General features: G+C 53.9%; 1 protein-coding gene across 1 annotated transcript; it reads left to right on the top strand.

Moving 5' to 3' along the window:
• Positions 1-1742: 1742 nt before the first annotated feature.
• On the top strand, positions 1743-9578 carry RGS11 (regulator of G protein signaling 11). The gene is made up of 17 exons (XM_054994698.1): positions 1743-1805; positions 1966-2062; positions 2169-2219; positions 3279-3385; positions 3723-3774; positions 3902-3960; positions 4313-4389; positions 4485-4566; positions 5026-5094; positions 6066-6095; positions 6360-6421; positions 7221-7334; positions 7543-7658; positions 7879-7966; positions 8356-8494; positions 8680-8762; positions 8952-9578. Exons 1-17 carry the CDS (start codon positions 1743-1745, stop codon positions 9094-9096), a joined length of 1434 nt encoding a protein of 477 aa, XP_054850673.1. The 3' UTR covers positions 9097-9578.
• Positions 9579-13268: the final 3690 nt, after the last annotated feature.

Below are 13268 nucleotides of genomic sequence, written 5' to 3' on the forward strand. Positions count from 1 at the left end.
TGTTGTTCTCACTTTCTGGGTAGCTGCAATGAATCTTGTAACCTTAAATTCAACAAGTGGTATTAGACAAATTTATTTTTCATTTTATTTATTTATTTTTCATAGTCCACCTTTTTCACTGAGACTCAAGGCAGATTTTAACTGTCTCATAGGAGTGGAGCAGACCAACAAAGAGCAGCTCAATAAATTGCCCTGGGATCAGCAGGGACATCAAAGCGGAGCCACGCAATGGCAATGTGCTGGGTCACCTGAGCCCTGCTGGGCACAAAGCTATAGATCTAAGGGGATCTTCTGCTATTGTCCCTCAAGATACTCAGGAGCCATGGCTGGAATCTCTGCAAGGCAGGGGTGTTAGATCAGGAAAGTAGCTCTCCAAAATATTCTCTGCTTTGATGAACCAATGATATGGAGAAAATAAGAAAGAGCAAATTAAGTCCATCTCTTAATAAAATATTTTCACAATTTGCCTTTGGAAGCTTTCAAAACGTTGCTCGCTTTTTTTAGATTTGAGAAATTATCTTTACCCTGAGACATCCAGTCATTTCTGGGTTTAATTTGGCTTTGCTCCTAGAAAGATGTTCCCAAGAACGTGCTGTTGTCTCTCCTGTAATACATAAATCACGTTAGAGTAAGGAATGGCTCTGGGCTGATTCTCATCTCTACCCAAGAGGAGCTCCTGGTGGCCCAGATGGAGGTCCAAGAAAATCTGTTTTTATGTATTCCTACTGAATCCCACCAAATGATGGAGGGGAGGACTTCTGTGGGTGGTCCTTATGACAGCAGGGGAGACCCAGTTTCCACCTGAGTTCTTGCACATTAAGAAACAGCTTGCAATGTCTGGGAGGCTTTAAGGCAGGCAGAGGCTGATTGGGCAAGCCCAAGAGGCTCTGGCATCGGGAGTAAGGACCACCCAAAGGATGAACCTCGTTTAATGGCATGGCCTCCGAGTAGCCATTTACAGCAGGTCGGGAGGCTTTCTAAAAACAAGACTATTGGGATTGGAGCAGCTGCCACTCGGCTGTTCCCTCTGGTTTATCAGGCCCAAAGTGCTGCACTTCGAGTCCTGATTCACTTTGGACAGATAAAAGCAAAGCTGTGTCCTCTGCTTAGAATAAAGGGCTGAAGCTGCTTGAATATGGGAAATGGTTGAGGCTTTTAAAAAATTCTGTGCCTGGTTTCTGTCTGAAGCCCTTTCGGCCCCAATGAAACGTTTGAGGGCAGTATTCAGCAGCTCCAGGTCCTGAAGAAGAGGGGATCGCCTGCGTGGCCTGGCACCTCTCCCTCTTGGGGGTGCACCTCTTCTGAGTGGACAGGACTGATTCGAAGGACCAAGGGCCTGATTCGGTAGAAGGCAGCCTCATATGTGCCTGGGGCCCACCTTGGCAGGCAGCAAGGGGCCAGCGTCGCTTCCAAACCCCTCCGCAGCAGCCCCCACCCCGCCTGCCGTCCAGGGCCTCTTGGGCACAAGCTTTGCCCGCCGCGCTTGTCACATTCACGCCCCGGGGGGACGCTGCCCTGCCCGGAGCCCCATCCGCTGCCGCCTCCGGGCTTTCCGAAGCCAGCCCCGCTCCGCTCGAGCGCAGCCCGTCGAGGCTTGCCTGGAAAGGGGATTTCCGCACGTGACTCTCCCGCCCGCGCCCCGCCGCTCCGGAGCCTGCTAGAGGCTGGGAGCGCGTCTGGCCGGCAGGCAGGAGGCTGCTGGCTCGCTGGCTCGCCGGCGGCCCGTCCGAGGCCCCTCCGCCATGACCATCAGCACGCTCCGCTCGGCCGGCAGCCCCCGCCTGCAGCTGCCCTGCCTGGCCAAGGTGCGGGAGGAGTGGAGGGCGGGAGCGCGGCGCGGCGCCTCGAGGGCTCCGGCAGGGAGGCTCCCCGGCGAGGGAGAGAAGGAGGGCGAGCGGGGAGGCTCTGCTGGGCCCGGGCAGCCTTGCCCTGCCGTGACCTGTCCCGTCCCGTCCCGGGCTGCAGCTGGAGCGCGTCGTGGTGGCCATGCAGGACCCGGACATGGGGGTCAAGCTGCGGAACCAGCGCCTGCTCATCACCGCCATCCCGCACGCCATGACTGGTGAGCCGCTCCCGCCTCTCTGTCGGGGCTGGGCAGGGGCGCGTGGTCGCCGGCGGGCCTCCTGCCGCCCGCCGGGGCGCCCCTCTGACGGCCGTTCTTTCCTCAGGGAGCGACATCGTGGAGTGGCTGGTCCAGAAATTCGGCATCTCCGAGGAGGGTCAGTTGGCCGGTCCTTGGCGCCCGAAGGCTCTGAGCCCCCCGGGCTGGGGAGTGGCGGTGGCCCGGGAGCTGGCCACGCTCAGGCGCCCAAAGCAGCGCGGCAGGGGTCGCCCGGCTGAGCGGTGCAATCGAGGGCGTTGGAGCGCTCCTACTCCAATCCTGGCGGCAGGGTGGGAAAAGACGGTTGGTGGAGTGGTGCCTGTTAGCGCTGCCGGTGCAGGTCGGCCCTTGAGGCTCTGGCAAAGTCCCTGCAGCTCCGTCACCTCTCGGCCACCAGCAGCTCTATAGGGCAGCCCCCACCCCCTTGAGTTAAATGGCCAGTCCACTCTGCCTTGCCTGGTTTTCTGCTTTGGTTGCTGGGTGGGCTGAAACCACCTTCTGCTTTGGTTGCTGGGAGGGGGGCATTGGTTTTGGAGTGCTGCCAGGAGGCCATGTGAGCTCTGCACTTCCCACCCCGTGGGCAAGCAGTGGCCCTGGGCTGGCTGTTCTCTGCATACAGCTTACTGCACACTGCCAACATGCAGATAGTGTATCTGGAGCAAGAGGGACCAGCCTGCAAGTATGAAAAAGGACCCCCAATGGGCAGCCTTGGCAGAATCGAAGACTAGTGTGGGGTAACGGTAAGGGGACTGGATTCGACCGGGGTAGGTGCAAATTTCTGCTCTGTAAATGAAGCCATCTAAGGAGCCCAGGGCTAAGCACAATTGCCTCCATTCCCTGCTTTAGCTGCACAACAACCCTGGAAGGGGTGTTAGACTGTGTGTGTATGTGACTGGTCCAAGGCCACCTAGGAAGCTTCCCTGGTTGAGTGGGGATTTGAACCTGGCTCTTCCTGATCCCACTCTTTAACAAGCATCCTTGGCTACTCCGGTCTATTTCACCCATTTGATATGGGGATAAAATGGAGGCAGGAGACCCATGTATGCTGCCCTAACCATAGGACATGATCAAAATGTACCAGTGTGCACAGTAGGAGAAGGTGGAAGCTGCTAGCTGCTTGGTGACCCGCCCCCCCCCCACTTCCCAGCCTCAGGAGGGCCTTGTCTTCTCCCTCCAGAGTCCTTGCACCTTGGGAACCTGATTGTGAAGCATGGCTACATCTACCCGCTGAAGGACCCTCGCAGCCTGGTCTTGCGAGCGGATGAAACTCCCTATAGATTTCAGGTAGGCCTGGGAGGACCGAGTGCCTGTTTACATTCTGAGGCCAGCCCACTCGGCCTGCATTGGAGAAGCTGCACTTCTCATCTGCTGGAGCTTCCTGGCAGGCAGTTTGGAGCCCGATGAAAAGAAAGTGGGGCCTGTATGTGTTTGTGCCCATTGAACATCTAGTCTAAGGCAAGGGTGTGTGTGGGGGGGTCTCTTTGAGCAGAAACTTTCTTCTCGAGAAGCACAGGGGAAGCAGCTGGGCTGAGTTTTTGCCCTTCTGCTCCTTCTGCCTTCCTATCAAGAAGAGACAGAAGGCTGCTGAACTGCCTTGCTCCTCTTTTTCTGTGGCTCTCAGACTCCATATTTCTGGATGAGCACCAAATGGCCAGCCACAGAGCTAGACTATGGTAAGTAGCCGTGGGGCTTGTTCCCCATGTGGAGGAACATCAGAAGCACACATGTGAGGAGCTTTCCGTCTGCCTCCATCATGCAGCTGGAGAGATCCCTTGATGGCCACCTCTCTCCCCATTGCAGCGATCTACTTGGCAAAGAAGAACATCCGCAAGCAAGGGGACCTCATTGACCATGAAAAGGTAATTGGGCAAAGACCTTGCCTGTGAGTGGGTGGCTGGGCCCTGCTGAGACAGTTAGGTGTAGTGGTTAAGAGCAACGGGACTCTTAATCTGGAGAACTGGATTTGATTCCCCACTCCTCTACTTGAAGCCAGCTGGGTGACCTTAGGCCAGTTACAGCTTCTAGGAGCTCTCTCAGCCCCACCCACCTCACAGGGTGATTGTTGTGGGGATAATAATAACATACTTTGTAAATCGCTCTGAGTACATTGTTGTCCTGAAAGGCGGTATATAAATCAAATGTTGTTGTTGTTGTTATTTTGTCCCCTCCTCCTTTTGGTCTCTAGCTCTGTCTGCCTGTTGCCTCCTACAGGAAGACTACAGCCAGCTGCACAAGAAGATCAACCATGCTTGGGACTTTGTGGTGATGCAGGCACGAGAGCAGCTCCAGTGAGCCTGCTTGGGCAGACCTGACCAAGGGCAGGCTGTGGGCCAAGAGGGGGGGCAGAAGCCCTGACACATGCTTGTTCGATCCCTCCCAACAGAGCAGCCAAACAGCGACGGAGAGGGGATCGCATCGTCATTGAGTGCCAGGAGCAGGCCTACTGGCTTGTTAACAGACCTCTGGTGGGTGGGGTGAGAAAACTTGCTTGCTTCTGCTGCTGCAGCTGTGGTGGGTGAGAATGCAACCTGGTCACCTGACTCTGCAGGTCTGCTATAGGGGTCCTTTGTGGGCCGCTGTCTCCCCTCCCTCTGCCCTGTTTTCCCCTCCTCTAATCTGGGCAATGGAAGGGGCCCTTGCAGCCAGTTGAGTGGTGCCACAACAGATGCCTTACTGGCGTGTGTGGGGAAGAGGAGGGCAAAGATTTGCTTGTAGAGCAAGGCTTCCAAAGCAGCCAGCCTCCACCACTGGGATGGGAGGGGGAGTCTTTGTGTCTCTAGTTGTCCAATCTGGTGTTGGCTTCCTTGGCCCTTTGTAATACTTGCCAAAGTGCCACTGCGTTGATGGATGCCTCTAGGGAGGGTGGTCCTTGGTGGAGGAAAAGGCATCAGCTAGGCTCCCTGATTAGTTCTGCTCTTCTGCAGCCTGGATCCCTGAATGTGATGGAACAGGGGCCAGAAGAAAGGACCTGCCAAAGCACCAGGGTGCAGCTGGTAAGAACAGTGGAGAGGGGACAGCAGTGGGGTGGGGACAGCCGGATTCAGCCCTGCTCTCGAGCCATTAGTGCTGCAAAGGGGTGTTAGTCTCTGGACCCCTCTTTACCTCACTGGGCAGGCTGGAGGAGAGGTCTCAACCATGGGACAGCACTGGTGGCTGCTCAGGGATTGCATCAGCCATTCCCCTTCCTAGCTGTCTGTGCCTCTGCAGTGTGCTGTGTTGCTTCTGAAATGTATGAGGCTTGAATAGACCTTGGAACACTGCCTCCATTCCTCCTGGGTTCTATACCATTTTGCACCTGATAATGTTCTGCTGGCCCACAGCCCTCTCTGCACCAGGGGCAGTCCTCCTTCCACCCCAGCCTCACTAGCCACAGTGTGGAGAAAGTGGGCACAGCGGACAGAGGAGCTCTTTGAGGCTTTTCCCTTCCCTGCTGCTCTGCTGTTGCTCCATCTGGCTCCAAGCTTCCCTGGCCTGCCTTGTGCAAAGGATGGGGGTCAGACTGCCCCGATGGGACTCCCCCCACTGCAGGCTGAGGCTTGCTTCTGCCCCAGACACCATACCTGACAAAAACTCTGCTCTGTAGATCATTCCCCTGAGTTTGGGGGTGTGTATGCTTAAGGGCACTGAGCTTGTGTCTGCCCCTTTTTTGCTCCCTTCTGCCACTTCCTATGCTCGCCCCCCCCCCAAGTCTACACATTGACCTTTGGCCTCTATTTTCTTCTTTTTTGTGTGCTGCTTTGTCTTTCCACATATGTCACCAGCATGATCAGCAATGCAAACATGCTTCTGGTAGAAGAAGGGGACTGGGGTATAAGTCTGCAAGAGCCCAGGGAGCTGTGGGGGTGAAGCACTTGGGCAAGGGCGTATCCCTTGGTGGTTGGGGGGGGCTCAGTGGGTAGAGATGGGAAGGGGGGACAGGGCCTGGCTGCTTAGCTCTAAGCCGCTTTGCTCCTCTCTGTTCTAGCTGAACAACATGGACTATTACAAACAGGAGGTGAGTGCCGGAAGGGGTGGAGCTCCTGGGGAACATAGAGCCAGTCAAGCCCTCGGGTGGCTATGCTTCTCCCAGCCTCAGCTTGGGCAAGTGGGAAGGGCTGGGCTGTGGCCTGCAGAGAAGGAGTGTGCCACCACCACCCAGTAGTCCTGGGGCAAGGGGAGGGGAGAAGGCAGCTGGTGTTGAAGGAGAGGCCCACCTGGACCATCTGCTTGGAGGTCTCTGAGATGTCGCTTGCATCTAACCCCTTTCTCATGGACATAGATCTGCTTCTGTCGTGCGGCCATGAGCCGGACCCGGGTCAAGTCTTCCATCTGCTTGGAAGGGTGAGTGAGTCTCAAGGTGTGTGTTTTCTGCCCTTTGCCAGACCACCAGAATGAAAAGCAGCCTTGATCTTGAAAAGCCCTCTCATCCTGGGGTCAGATTGAAAAAGGCACGTCTCAGTCCTCCCCTGCAACCCTGGCTGTAGGGAGAGTCTAGCAGAAGTCGCTGAAAGGAAGGCAGGCTAGAAAGGAAGTGGATATACAGGCAGTCTCCTTTCTTGTCAGGTGCAAAACGCTTGGTTTGTCTATCACCCACCCTTCCTTAGAAGAGTTCAGGGGAGGCACATGTGCCCTGCAGCCCCAGTACAGCAGCCCCTCCCAGGGGATTGTACAGGGGCAAATACTGTAGCCCCTTCTCCTTTTACACTTTGGTTCCAATCCAAATTAGTCACTGCAGAATGGGGGAGAACTGAGGCTGTATAGAACGATAAGACGAGAAGTGCAAGCCAGTAAGGGCAATCAGCTGCCTTCACCAGCTGCTTTACTAGAGCAGGTGATATTCTGCATGAAGATTTACTCATTTTAACTATATGGGACATGTGTTCTGTTGTCTTGCTCTTGGACCCAGGATCACTTCCTTCTCCTATTTCTACATACCCCTATACCTCTTTCTCCTGGTGAGCTCCCTCCATTGCATTGCAGGTGCTCAGGGGAGCAACCCCACCCAAGTCCAAATAATCCAATCTCTACTCTACTGGCTCCCCAACCTGCCTGCTGCTCCATCCTCATGGCCAGTCCCCTTCACTGGGGAGTGTGGTGGACAAGCCCCCGTCTCTTAAATGGCTTCTGCTTGTCTTTGCAGGTATATCAAGTTTAATGAGCAATACATGCTCCATGACCCCATCATGTCTGGCTGCCTCCCCAGTAATCCCTGGATCACAGATGACACCACATATTGGACCATGAATGCCCCCACGTAAGAGGAGAGCCTCCATAGGCAACTGTGTAGTTCAACATAATGCTAGGGGAGGCAGAATCCTCCCCTAGCCCTTTCTCTGCTGTCCTCCCAAGATTTGCCTTGTGGCACAGTGTTGAGGTCTGGCTCCAACTCCAGATTGGCTTGTAGATCCAGTTTTTGGCAGGGGGCTCCTGCCTCAGGGGTATGACCCCTCCTTCCCCTACAGGGTGTCAGTGCCTACCAAGTTGCGTGTGGAACGCTGGAGTTTTAGCTTCAGGGAACTGCTCAGTGACATCCTTGGCCGGGTGCAGCTTCTGGAATTTCTCCAGAAAGAGTTCAGTGGTGAGTGAGTCTGCGGGGGGCACCTTTGTCCAGGGCAGAAAGGAGAGCAGTTGGGCAGTGACAGCCCTGCTCCCCACCCCTGTTGCCAAAAGGAGATGTGTGTGTGAGGAGGGGAACCACAGGACACTGGGCAGAGTTCAGACTGACTTTGGGGAGGGCACTTCCTGCCTGTTCTGCTTCACTCGAGGATGATGGGCTCTTCTCTCCCTCCTCCACCAAGCTGAAAACCTGAGTTTCTGGGAAGCTTGTGAGGAGCTGCGGCATGGAGAACAAACTCGCATTGCAGAGATGGTGGACTCTATTTACCAGTAAGTGGCTTCCCTCCCCCTATGAACCTGATGGCTGTGGAACCCCCAGATTGGTGCTGAGAGTATCACTGCCCGCTAGAGCTTTAATATGCGTGACTCTTGGGCAGTGTGGAGGACAGTGGCCACCTTTCGCTTGCTGGTCTTTGAGGCCGTCCATTCTATGAAGGACTTGGTTTTTCTGGACTGATGCTGGCCAGCTGAGATACACGGCTGAACAGCCCCTTCTTGAATGCCTGTCAGCCTATCTGCCCCGCAGGCTACCAGACGTGCCTTTGCTTCAGCGGCAGACTCTCCTTCACCTTGGGCCCAAGAGCTCTGAAGCCATCTCCCTGCTCCCTGCTCCCTGGCCTCTCCTCCTTTCCTGGCTAATGGGCCTGTTGTGCCTTTAGGCAGTTTCTGGCACCGAGTGCCACCCGCTGGGTAAACATTGACAGCAAGACCATGGAGCGCACTTTGGAAGGCATCAAGGCTCCCCACCGCTACGTGATGGACGATGCCCAAATGCACATCTACATGCTCATGAAAAAGGTGCTGGAGCTGGTCTGGGCTTTGAGACCCCGACTGCCTTGGGAAAGCAGAGAAAGTGTTCCCCTCCCCACTCTTGGTTCTGGGAGTAAAATTGCATCTTGATGCACAGTAAAGGAAGGATGCCAGAGCTGTGGGTGGGAAGTAAGTCCCTGCCGTACTTTACTAATCTCCCTCCCTCTGCCCAGGATTCCTATCCCCGCTTCCTGAAGTCTGATGTCTACAAGAACCTGCTTGCTGAGGCCCTCACCCCTCCAGAGACCAAGAAGAGGTGAGTGAGTGGAGTGTTGGGCAATGGGAGGGGTGCAACACTGTCCTGTGTGTGCCTGCACTCGCATGCATGTGCACCTGGCCTCAAGAAAATCAGTGGGTCAAAAATCAGGCATAGCCTTAAGATGGAGAGGAGAGGGTACAGTGGGGGAGACTAGGGCCTAAGCCGCTCTCTTTTCCCCCTGCGCAGAGTGTTCCCTTTCATGCGTAAGCCACGCCACTCCAGCCCCAGTCCGGCCTTGCTGCTTCCCGGGGACCATGAGGCAAAGGCTGAAGAGAAAAGCAAAGCTGGCCCAGCTGCCCTGGCTGACTCTCTTCTCAGAGGGGGCAGCTAATGCCCCTCCCTCGCCTGCTTTCTCCTTTTGGAATGGCCAGTGGAGAGAGTAGGGAGCAGCCTCAGTCTCCATGAACCAGACTTCTCACCCTGAATCTGGACAAACCTGTTGATGCTCCGGAGATAGAAATCTCAATCCCCCACCCCGTACCACCACAGGAAAGAAGCCATATGTTGGTGAAGAGATGGGATGGGCCCAGGAGGCAAATACCCACCCCCAGCCCCTTCTTCTGCCTTATCTTCTCCTGGGAGAGCACAAAGCATTCTTGCCTCAGGACTTGCCCTTCTCAGCCTCATCCTTGAATACATCCAAGCCCCTGCTGCTACCCTGTGGAAGAAGCACTCTCTCCCTTCTTTGCCTCACCTTTTCCCCTTTGATCTTGCTCTCTCCCCTCTCATCCTTTACTGTTAAGATTAAATACACCCAGCCTGCTTCCCCCCTCACCTGAAGTGTCGAAACAGACAATAAAGCCCACTTTTGGAAATTAATGCTGCTGGTTCTCTGTACCGGATTCGCTGAACCTAATCTGTCTTTTCCATGGAAGGAGCAAATGTAACTTCCCTGCTGATGGAAACCTGGGGCAGAAATCTGTCTTTGCCTGCCGGAGGCACCTGGTTTTGCAGTATGTGTGTAGAGGAGAATGCTCCTGGACCATGTGACTTGGACTGTCCTGCATGTCAGAGACCTGCATGTAAGCCAGGCTGGTTTGAAACTAGCCAAGTGTTCATGCTACGGGACAAGAACGAGTGTGAATGCATCTGTGGCAGCAGCAGCAGCAGCAGCTACCTCTGTAGAGAGGGCAAAACCTTCCAGCTCTCAGAAGCTGAGCTGCTTCCTGGATCAGCCTGAGTAATATTCCAATGTTGCCCCCCCTGCCCAGCCTGAGCCTCTTAGGCTTATTGTGACAGCACTGGCTTCCCTCATCCCAGAGCACTTCAGACCCCATCAGAGGAATTAAGGGTAAAAAATGAAATGAGCACCACAGCTGGCCAGTTTCCCTCCAACCCCTTCTCCCGTTTCATGACAGCCAATGACAAGCATGTGGGGCAGCACAAGGGAGTTCGCCTGCCCCTTTTCCTCATCTCTTTGCAGTTCCTTCCTGCCCCTTAGCAGCTCTTTATTTTCTCCCTTGCCGGGAAAGGTTTTAAACCCCCAAACTGGCTTCTATGAAAGCAGCTTTATCCTCTTATCAATCTGCTGTCAAAGAGGGACATAACAGACAGGGAAAAGGCTAGCTTAATGGAAGGGGGGGGGATCCTGATCTATTCACTGTATGAAAGACTTGGGAGGGAATGGGGAACGGGCGGGTGACAGAATTCCAGATGTGTGTGGGGGGGTACACGACTCTTGACATCCTTTGGAAAAGCTGCTTGCAGAAAGATGGCTCCTCCCCGACACCTGCCAGGATTTCTGGGGCACAGCAGGCATTTGGGAGTGGTGCTTAAGAGGCTTAACGGCAGGCACCAGCCCCTCCCCCTTGGAGCAGCAGGAGTGAGCCTGACCCTGAGGACGGACAGAGGGCTCTCCACCATACTTCATGGGCACCTGGATCGAGGTGGATTGGTGTTGCTGGTATTATCGGACCTTTCAGCAGCGTTCGATACGGTCGACTACGATCTTTTTACTCACTGCCTTGCCCATGTGGGGATATGAGGGACTGCCTTGCAGTGGCTTGTCTCCTTTCTCCACAGTCAGGGGCAGAGGGTGGTGCCAGGGGAGAAATTGTCATCCTGCCATCCTTTGGTGTGTGGTTTCCCACAGGGGGCAATACTCTCCCCGTTATTGTTGAATATCTATATGCACCCCCTTGCCCAGCTGGTACGAAGTTATCATCAGTATGCAGATGACACCCAGTTGTATCTGCCAGCCCCAACTCAGCCCTGGATGTCCTGAAGCATGCTTTTGAAGCTATGACTGGATGGTTGAAACAGAGTCAACCGAAATTGAATCCTACAAAGACGGAGGTGCTGCACTTGAGTCATGGGCGATTTGAGTTCAAGACTCCTGCTCCCAACCCTCAATGGAGCACCACTTGCACCTGTTCTGAAGGTTAAGAGCCTGAGGGTGATCCTGGATGCCTCCCTGACAACAAACACACAGGTTGTAGCAGTTGCCAGGTCTTCCTCCTTCCATCTATGACAGACCAGGCAGCTCGTCCCCTACCTTTTGACCCATGACTTAACTACAGTGATCCAGGCGATGGTCATCCATAGACTAGCTAACTGTAACTTGCTCTATGCAGGGCTTCCCATGAGGCTGGTCTGGAGGCTACAGCTGGTTCAAAATGCAGCTGTGCGTGTTGTTGCAACAGTACCAAGTGGGACACACACAACACCTATATTATGCCAGCTGCATTGGTTGCTAGTGGAGTACTGGATCAGATTCAAGGTTTTGGTATCCTATAAAGCCCTAAGCAGCGTGGGACCACCTCTTCCTATTTATGCCCTGGAGGATGCTTCTGTCTGTAAAAAAACAACTATTGGTGGTCTCCGGCCCCAGGGAGACCCGCCTGGCCTCAACCACAGCCAGAGCCTTTTCGGTCCTGGCCTCAACCTGGTGGAACTCTCTGTCAATCGAAATTAGAGCCTGGCAGGATTTGTTATCCTTCCACCAGGCATATGACTGAGGCTGGGCCAGGCCTCCGCGGACCCTGTAGGAGGAATAAGTGAAGGATTTAACCTCCCCATTAGATCTGCCTACCACCTGTTTTAACTATTTGATTGTTAACTGTATCAGCTACTGCCTTTGTAATCACTCAACGTGACGTTAAATGAATAGCTAAGCCGTGATTGCTGTCATCTTGGTAATTTATTCTTAATAATTTATTATTGTCATAACCGACTTAGATTTTTATGATGTTTTAATGATTTAATGGAAACAGTATGAAATTGTATTTTGTTGTGTTTTAACTGATGTGATCCACCCTGAGCCTGCTTGCAGGGAGGGCAGAATAAAAGTCTAATAATAAATAAATACCAGTGGATCTCTAGCAGCTTACTGGAGGGGGGCACAGTAGCAGGTGTATGGTTTGCTTCCAGCCCTCCTCTGCAAGAGAGGAAACCAGCATCGTTATCCTCAGGTCCTCAGGGAAACCCTCCATGCCCATGCCTGCCCCGTGTATCAGCATGTGCCGAGGAGGAAATGGGTGTTGGGGTATGGACTGATTCACCCTGCCCACACTCAGAGAACAGAGGCAGGATCCTGCTTGCCTCCTTCCATGCCAGTTCATTCCTAGAAAGCAGCTGCCGGGTAGAAATGGGATTGTGGTGGGGCAGTCAATTCCCGCCTCCCTCCCACCCGGTCACTGCTCTTTTGCTCATAGCTTTCAAACGGGCATCCTTGCAATTGTAGGGTAACAATGGAAGGGCTTATTAGAAGTTGCAACTAGACTTCAAAAATGGAGGCCTGCCACACACACCCTGCCCGGTGTCATGTGAGGGGATGCCACCTTCCCTCATTCCCAGAGCAAGGGAGGGCAGTGTCTATGTGGGCTTAAGCACCATACCTCCACTCTCCTAAACCATTAACTCACTGGAGGAGATTCTTCCCTAAACATGATTTAGGACAAACCAGGCAGGGTTAGGGCTTGGGAAAGAGGATGGGCTACAGCCCCCGGAATGGGGTTTCTTGGTCTTGTATCAGGGACCTTCTAGTTAGTAGATGTTTATCCCTCCTTCCCTTCAGGGTACCATACACTGTTCTGTGCTCTTCCACGTTATCTTCACAACAGCCTTGTGTGGAAGGCTATGCTGAGAGACTGTGGCTGGCCCAAAGGCACCCAGCATTCTTCCCGGCAGAGTAGGGATTTGATCCTCAGCTACCTACTTCACCACACTGGCTCTCAAATGGTACTTTCTTTTCATGTGGTACTGGCAGGGACAGAATCCAATTTGTGTGCAAAACATATGCTTTCTCCCTCCATACTGGTTCTTTCCTAATGCCCGCTCAGTGAAGGAAGGGATCAGTTGTCAGACATTTTCTGCTTCCTTTAATACTTCTCTAACTTCTACTCGCTGGAGCCCTCCATGCCAGTTCACTCCTAGAAAGCAGCTGCTGGGTAGAAATGGGGTTGCAGTGAGTGGCAAAAGAGGGCCCAGAAGTGCAGTAACTGAGACCTGGTAGGAAGAGGACTTCAGTCTCAAAGACACAATTCCCCCCAAATCCCTTTAGGC

Source organism: Eublepharis macularius, chromosome 12 (genome assembly GCF_028583425.1).
Source record: "Eublepharis macularius isolate TG4126 chromosome 12, MPM_Emac_v1.0, whole genome shotgun sequence".
In the NCBI taxonomy this organism is placed as follows: Eukaryota; Metazoa; Chordata; class Lepidosauria; order Squamata; family Eublepharidae; genus Eublepharis; species Eublepharis macularius.

What these genes read in the sequence shown, in the direction of transcription:
- RGS11 (XM_054994698.1), top strand. Translation starts at nt 1,743, where the DNA reads ATGACCATCAGCACGCTCCGCTCGGCCGGCAGCCCCCGCCTGCAGCTG. An exon ending in ATTCGGCATCTCCGAGGAGG is followed by an intron (nt 2,220 to 3,278) that starts GTCAGTTGGCCG and finishes TTCTCCCTCCAG; the next exon opens with AGTCCTTGCACCTTGGGAAC. An exon ending in ACCTCATTGACCATGAAAAG is followed by an intron (nt 3,961 to 4,312) that starts GTAATTGGGCAA and finishes TGCCTCCTACAG; the next exon opens with GAAGACTACAGCCAGCTGCA.